The sequence below is a fragment of the Sapajus apella genome, unplaced genomic scaffold, assembly GCF_009761245.1.
Source record: "Sapajus apella isolate SASKATOON/1434 unplaced genomic scaffold, GSC_monkey_1.0 scaffold165, whole genome shotgun sequence".
NCBI lineage: Eukaryota > Metazoa > Chordata > Mammalia > Primates > Cebidae > Sapajus > Sapajus apella.
In genome coordinates, this window is record NW_022437105.1 from 926,719 (window position 1) to 934,968 (window position 8,250).

The 8,250-nt window shown below is 50.3% G+C and overlaps 1 protein-coding gene across 2 annotated transcripts in view; it reads left to right on the forward strand.

Annotated features, from left to right (window-relative positions):
* Positions 1 to 2,162: 2,162 nt before the first annotated feature.
* SMOC2 (SPARC related modular calcium binding 2) overlaps positions 2,163 to 8,250 on the forward strand; it is a 190,635-nt gene continuing 184,547 nt past the window's right edge. For both annotated transcript variants that reach the window (XM_032267086.1, XM_032267087.1), the window contains exon 1: positions 2,163 to 2,462. In XM_032267086.1, coding sequence (XP_032122977.1) covers positions 2,379 to 2,462 — 84 coding nt within the window. In that variant the 5' untranslated portion in view covers positions 2,163 to 2,378. The remainder of the gene's footprint in view (positions 2,463 to 8,250) is intronic.

Sequence of the window (8,250 nt, forward strand, 5' to 3'; positions counted from 1 at the left end):
ACATAACTACTTCCCAGTGTTTTAAATAAATGTATTGTTGTTCTCCATAAAAATGGAACCTGATTATCTCTCCAAACTCCATTTCTAGGATTTTGAGAAACTAAAGTTTGGCATTCAGGACACGAGCTCCTCCAGATTTGAAAGGGGTTGGCTCTAGCCTGCCTCATCTGTCTGAGTTTTGGACAAATGCATTGCATTTATCTGCCTAGAGCTCCCAGAGGATTCTGGAGTTGCTACGCGAAAGATGTCTTGAGATTCTCGAGTACAAGGCATGGAGGGCCAACAAATTTCTTCTATTCTCCATATTGCCAGAGGAAGTGGGGTGGATTTGCCAGTATTGCGAGTTTTAACATCTGCATTCTGTTTCTGATTTTGTTGCTTAGAAGATCTGGCTAAGACATGTGGCCTCTTTGACTCGTGTTTCTCATCTGTAAAATGGGAATAATTCAGTCTACTTCTTGTCTGCCATTCTTGCAGGGGATGAGGGTGGATAAATGAACATGCTTTCAAACTTCTGAGTTCTGGTGAGCAGTACTCTCAAAGTGGAAAGTGAAAAACAGGTTCTTTAGCAGCAAACACTTCTTAAAGGAAGTATGTCAGCTTTGAGTGTAAATTTTATTCTTTGGATAATCTTAGAATGAGTTCGTGGCATGTTGTGTTTATTTTCTTTTTAATTTTCACTGCAGTTTCCTAACAGTGACTCTTATTTACTTAATCATTTGCAGCTGCTCTGCTCACCTGTTTTTCTGGACCCAACAGACGTCCCTCAAGAGTTTTATTATAATTTCCTTCTAAGTCCTTAAACCAGGAGGAATGTGTTTAAGTACTTAATAGATTCTCTGGGCTTTGGAATTTGAAGGAGAGTTCTGAGAGGAGCCCTCCTTCAGGAAAAGGTACATTTCTCTCCCGCCTTCCCGTGGCCCGAAGGACATCACTTTCCTGATGAAAATGTCTGGGGATGGCTGCAACGGCATTGACTTTGTCTCAGCAGCCAGCCCCAGAGTTTGCTGGTACAGCCCCAGCCCGCAAAGCCCATCGCCAAAGCAGCGGACTAGACACCGGGTGAAATGTCGGATTTGGATTTGCTATGTCTTGTTCTTTTCCCAATGCCCCTGACAAGTCAATTGATTCATTGTTCTTGAACAAATCTTCCCTCTTCTGGCTTTCTGTATGAGACAGAATTAGGGCTTTTTCCTGTAAAGTTATAAGCCAAGGCTAAACTATTTCAGCAATGCTGTCTGCAATGGATATTACCCAGAGTCTGGGTGTGCAACATTTTCTTGGTTTCCAACGCAGTCTCCACGGGCGAGTTTACAACCCCCACAAGCCCTGTGCTCCCAGCATAAACACCTGAAATGCTTCGACAGAGCTGTTTAAAAACAGCCACATCTGTCTGTGAATGAACCCAACCACATTCTCCCCCCATTTGCAGAGGACCAAGGCCACAGCTCAGGTCAGACCAGGGATCTTCAGGACCCAAATTCCCCATCCCTACAGTGTATAACCCCGTGTAAAGATGCCAAAGGCTGCTGCCCTGGGCCAGTCTCTTCTGTACGCGTGTCCCCAGCTGCCTGTGTTGGAGCGCAGCTGATTCATCAGCTCCTCTCAGGGGCGATGTTCTGGGCGGGATCAGGGGGCCTTAGACAGCGGTGGTCAAGGAGAACCCCGAGTTTGGGGATTGGCCGAGACTTGGTGTTAACCCTTGTGGATGAAAAGGCCCCGCCAGGCTGATCCTGCGCAGACCAAGCCTGGACCCTGCGGGGAGGAGGGCGCGGCGCGTTCCGTGGTTGTGCTTGGAAGACCCCCGAGGGTGCGCGCGCGCGGGTGTGTGGGTGCGCGTGTGCCTGGGTGTGAGTGCGTGTGATGTGCGTCTCTGTGTGTGTGTGTGCGCCTGGGTGTGCGCGTGTGTGGGCGCGCGGGGAAGGAGACACGGCGACAGCCCCGACAGGCAACCGCGCAGCCCTGGTGGTCCCCGCTCCACCTCTCACCCCGCAGACCCGCGCCAGGGCGGCCTCTGGGCCTAAGCTGGTATCTGAGCCGAGCGGGCGCGGCGGCGGGCCCTGGGAGGTGGGGCTGTGGGAGGAGAGGGGTGGGAGGAGAGGGGAGCGAGGGAGGGAGGGAGGGAGCGGGCGGGAGGGGAGGATCCGGGAAGCGCCGGGGTATTTGACAGGAGCGAGGGCGGCAGCCGAGGACGTGGAGGACCGCTGGGTGCCTGCAGGGTAGCTGCTCAGCCAGGCCCGGGAGCGGTGGGGAGAGACTGCAGAGCCGCCCCCTCCACGCGCCGCGCTCACCCACTGGGCTCTCCCGGCTGCAGTGCCAGGGCGCAGGGCGCGGCCGACCTTCCGCCCCCGCCACCCCCGCCGCCCCCGCCACCCACCATGCTGCTCCCCCAGCTGTGCTGGCTGCCGCTGCTCGCCGGGCTGCTCCCGCCAGCGCCCGCGCAGAAATTCTCGGCGCTCACGGTAAGCCGGAGCCCGGGGACCTGGCACTCACGCGGTGCCAGTGCCGCCTCCTGCCGCCAGCAGGGGCCGGGTCCCTGCGCTCCCCTTCAGGCCCAGGCGCCCGGGCGCGGGGAGCAGGTGGCCCTGGGGGTCGTGGAGCCTCCGCTCGCCTGCGGGGCTGGAGCGGGTAGGACCGCGGAGTGCGCGCCTGGGACCGGGCTGGGACGGGCTTCGGGGGACGCTGCCACAGGGGACGCTGCCGCGGCTGCGACGAGTTCTACGGGTCCGTCCTGCCGGGACCCCCGTGCCCGGGGCTCTGGCCCGGCCGTAAGGGGACCCTGGAGTCCTGCAGGCCCCGGACGAGGGCGAGCTGCGGGGCGCTCCTGTGTCCGGCGCTCGCGCACTCTGCTGGGCCGGAGCCTGCAGGGAACCAGGTCTGGGAGCGCCGGCGCCGCCCCGCGGACTGTCCCCAGGCCAAGGCCGACCCGCCCGGACTGGGACTGGGACCGGGGCGCCCACCTCGCCCACGGGGACCGGCCCGCAGCGCGTCCTCCGACCAATTTGTGCTTGTGCGCCGCGCGAACTCCGGGCCTCTTGCGGGGTGAAGGGGCTGCCAGTCGCGGGCCCCCTTCGTGGGTCTGACCCTCCCAGAGACCCTCTTAAGTTAGTCTGGGAAGAAGCAGATGACGTGAACGATGATTCTTCTCTGGCCTAAGTGTCATTAGAGAAGCGCTTCTTCCCGTGTGGGACAGAACTGCAGGGAGGCAGCGGCTCCCGGCTCTGCGGGCCTCTGGGCTCTTCCTCGTGGCAAGGATGCTGCGCTCCTGAGCGCGAGGTCACCGCGGTTGACCGCTGTGTGTTTTTCTTTCTGAGCTGCAACTTCTCTGCTACAGCCTTGGCCCGGCCAAGACGCGCGGTGCCAAACGCTGAGCCATTGTGGAGGCCGAGCCAAGACCCAGCCGGCCAAGCCAACCCGCGGCGGCCGCTGGGCCCGGCCGGTGTCTGCAGCCCCCATCTCCAGCAGACCTCGTGGGCTTGCAGGGTTTGCAAACCCATAATTAATGCAATCGCCAGAAACGAAAACATTCCACTTAAATGTGTTTTTGAACAAGTGCGTGAGAAAACACGAAGGTAGCGAGGACACCTCTGGTGGAGAGGCGGCTTTTAAGTGTCCGGGGACTTGTCCTAAAGGGGTTTATTGTATTGAAAATAAAGATGGTTGAAATAAGCTGTGGTCGGTTCTGCTTTTCAGCAAATTTAAAACAGTTATGTGGGCACCTTTTCTTCTTCTTTGACTTTTTTTTTCGTTTTCTTTCTTCTGCGTGTTAGCAATGTGAAGGGTGGATTGTGAGTTCATTGCTCATACCTAGAATTCTTCTGCAGCGGCCCTGGGTCCCTGCCTTGCGTCTCGCAAATGACTTGTAGATTGGAAGCTGCTAACTGGGGCTCCAAGGAGGTTTTCACACGCTCAGGCTTTCCCTGAAGATCCTTTATCTCCCCAGAGGGGACCCTCAGAGGACACTTACTGGAGGTTTTCATGGATATGCACATCTGTGCATGCATCTAGACATAAATACATGCACACACGTAGACACTCACAGACAGACCCCACACACACATTCAAAGCACACTAAAGGAGACAGAGGAGCTAAGACTCATTCTCCAAAGGAAATCATAGCAGTTTCTTCCAGAACTGTAGCCACGAATTTGCAGAGTTTCTGCGAGCGGGAAAAGGAGACTGCCCTCTGCCTGCTGCCCTGGGTGTGTGGGGGCGGGGTCGGGCCTGTTGCCCTCCCCCCACCAAGAGCAGAATCAAGGTGGTTAGTAATGAGAACAGTTTAAGACTCAGCAGGTTTTCTTATATTCTCTCCTCGTTCTCATCTAACTGTTCACTCGAACCCTCTCACCCTTGGCCTCCTTAAGGTTGCCCCAAGGATGTCTTGGGTTGCAGTGAGGCCCACTGCGTGGGGTCTCTGTGCAGGAGCTGACACATAACGCGGGCTTTGCCCTGTTGGCTGCATTCCCCAAGAACACTTTGCCGGCAACTTACATTTGCAAATAAAATCTCTATCCCAGAGAAAAGTTTAAAGCCAGAACACATTTTGGCACCCTTCTCCTCGCCCCACCCCCAGTCGGGAAAATCAGAGTTACAAGTTCACAGAGGCAGGCTTGAGATTTGACTGGTCACTGGGAAATGCCAGGTGTGCAGGATTTTTCAGCGCTGCTGATCTCTTTTCAAATCGCCTTCTGGTTTTTGGAAATCGCTTTTGTTTCCAGAGGCCCTCGTTCAAAGAATGACCTTCTCTGCCAACCATTCGCATCCTACCTACTTTAATATCAGAGAGGCAGCATCAGTCCATGTGGTGGATGGGACCCACGGCTTGGGGTCTTGCTGGATGTGTGACTTTAGAAGAGTTACTTAATTTCATAATCTTCAGTCCCCTTATCTGTAAAATGAGAATAAATATTATCTTTCAAGCATGTCCTGAGGATTAAAGGGATTAAAGATAAGGCCTAGTATATGTTCTCCAGGTGCGCATGCCATGGGTCCATATGAGACAGTTTTATCAATTGACACTATAATCATTAATGTATATAGTATTGTGTCGTTAAGGTGTGTGTGGATTTGGCTTTGCAGTATTTCACCTGGCGCAGATCCTCAGAGCACGGCACTTGGCTCTTGGTGTGTATGTGTGCCTGGTGGGAGGAGACCACTGGGGACTACAGAACAAGGGGGAAAACCTGCCTCTCCGCTTCCTTCCACTCCATCATTTCTTCTCATCTAGAAGCAGGGAAATGTGTCCCCACACCTGGCTTCCTAGGACCATGCATTCGTCTTTCCTGTGACAAATGGTGACGTGGATGGTCTTGCCGGTGTGTTCACCTCTGCCACTTCATGTTCAAGACTCAGAGAGTCCGCTTTGCCTGGTGATGATCTCTATTCTTTCCACCGAAGTCATTCTTCAGCAATGGCACCGTGAGGCCCTCCGTGTCTCTCCTTGTGACTCTCTGAAGGCTCTGCACAGCCTCGTGGTTACTGCTCAGACCCCTCACCTCCAGTCAACAGTGGCATTCTTAAGTGCGTCCAATGTGCCCTAATGTGGATTCAGGTCAATTCCTTCCTTGCAGAAGTGGGTGCATTGAATGGCCACACAGTGCCCATTTTTCTTATAATTTCTGTGAATGACTGAAATGAGGGAATGATCTCTGTCTAAATGGTTTTGATTACACATAATTCTGTTCTTCAAAGAGCAAACAGGCATGATGACGATGATTCAACTTTATCATGGTTGTAGTTATATGAATTTTGCCTTACTGATGATGTAAAACATCAGTAAGCCCACACCCAGATGTTTTCTTTCAATGCAGAGAGGAACAATATTGCCTGTGACCACTTTCCCAGAAGTTTCGGGTTAGAACCAAGCATTCATTTCCAAGTTGACTAAATTGTATTTTGCTCACACGTAGAATTTTGAAGTCACGTTACCAATCCTTCCCAGGCTTCTCTTACTGCCAGTCCCTAATGCTCTCCTGAGTTCACACGCATGGCTTCATTAAACGTATTTTTGTCTCCACCGTCAAGAGATGAGGAAGCTAGGAGACTTGAGAGGCTGTGTAAGGGCCCCTGGTCATGAAGAGGATCGGGATCTTCTCAATTCAACCTGCCGTTATTTTTCTTTCTTCAGGGGGAGTTCCCTTCACTGCTTTTTGCAGTCTTTAGGCACCGCACAATCCCACACTGCCGTTTCACCTCTCAGACTGTAGCTAACTTTCATCCTGAGCCCTCATCCTCTCACAGAGGGTCTGGCACCAGGTAAAGGACTCTGCTTGGTCTTGAGGAATGCGTGACAACAGACCTGAAACAGGATTTCCTATTTGTGTTTATTTGAAAGAGAAGAAAAGTGATAAGACAACAATATTTACCCATATGCAATTTTTAAAAAGTTTCATTACTAGCAAGTTCATGAGATGATTTACTGTTGACCTTGCTGAAACAGCAAAAATAGAAATGCGATTCCATTTCTGAACGATTGTGGTTTGGGATGCATACCTTGTCCTGCTTGGATGTAATTCTCACTCAGCCTCGGATCGTCAAGGAGGGAGTGTGTTTTCTTCCCTTTCTTCTTCCATTGAGGATGCCTTAAGTCCATTTCATGCTCTGGGAGGGCTTTACTGCGCTCCCCAGTAGAAGATGGACCACAAAGGTGGTTAAGGAGGAGAGAACCAAACGTAATCAAAATTTTCCAACATAGAAACCCATTTACATGGCGTCTAAAAACCCAAACATCTGGAAGAGTCACTTTAATTTTGCTGTGAAATCAAGACCATAAATAAACTATAAGCAATTGCAGGCCCTAACAAGATCATGCAGTCAGTGGGCATGGATGTAATGTCAGTTGCAATGGCTCAGAACCAAACAGATTTCTAAGTAATTCTATATCAAAATAAGCCTTCATGCCAATCCAGGATTTTAGAATGGGGATTGTTATTAAGATTGTCAGCAGAACATTGGTTTGGAGGTCAAGAGTAACATTTATATATTTTTGAATTAAAAGATTAACTGGGCTGGGTACGGTGGCTCATGCCAGTAATCCCAGCACTTTGGGAGGCTGACGCGAGTGTATCATCTGAGGTCAGGAGTTCAAGACCAGCCTGACCAACATGGCAAAACCCCATCTCTACTAAAAATACAAAAATTAGCTGAGTGTAATGATCCACACCTGTAATCCTAGCTACTCTGGAGGCTGAGACAGAAGAATTGCTTGAACCCAGGAGGCAGAGGTTACAGTGAACCAAGATTACATATTACACTCCAGCCTAGGTGACAGAGTGAGACTCTGTCTCAAAAACAAACAAACAAAAAAGATAAACTGTTCTACGCAGACAACACATAAGCTTAGAATGATGAATTTCCAGTAGGATTTTGAAGTTAGAGAAGAAAATTAAAAAAATCCTTTACTTAAATGTCCAAGTTGATGTATAGGAGACTAGAACTGTCACCTCTTGTGTTCTCCAATTGATGGCGCTGAGTAATAGCGTAAGACCCCACTGTTAGTCAGTCAGTGTATATCTTTAAAGCATGTGCAACAGTTAATATATTGGATATTTAACTATAGCTCACAAGAGGAAAGATTTAATAATATGACTTAATATTTTGTTGATTCCTAATTTCCTAGGAGCTAAAAAGAAATTACTCTGAAAGTGAAAATAACAGACATTCTTATGTGGTTTTGCAGTTCCAGGCCAAACATCAAACAGCAAAGAGAACCAAGTAAAATATGAAATCACATTTGTATTTGTAGGATTAAAAAATTATAAATCAAACTTCTATATTATAATGTCTGGCTGAATTTAATTAGATGTTTCAACACGAGACAGTCTCAGAATGACTTCTTTTTGATGAACCACAGTTTTATTTGGATTTCTATTGCGTAGGACATAATGTGGCATATTCAGCAGTTAACCTGTCACTGAGCAGAAGGCAAGTGCGTGTAGTGTGTTCAGGGTTTGTTCTTCCTTCAGTGCTGATCTCTGCTCACTTTATGTTCTTCTCCCTGGGCATCGATTTCCTTTTTCTTTCTTTCTTTCTTTCTTTTTTTTTTTCTTTTCTAAGACAGGGTCTCGCTCTGTCCCCCAGGCTAGAGTGCAGTGGCATGATCTCGGCTCACTGTACCCTCTGCCTCCTGGGCTCAAGCGATCCTCCTGCCTCAGCCTCTTGAGGAGCTGGGACTATAGGCATGCACCGTTACGCCCCGCTAATTTGTGTGTGTGTGTGTGTGTGTGTGTGTGTGTGTGTGTGTGTGTGTGT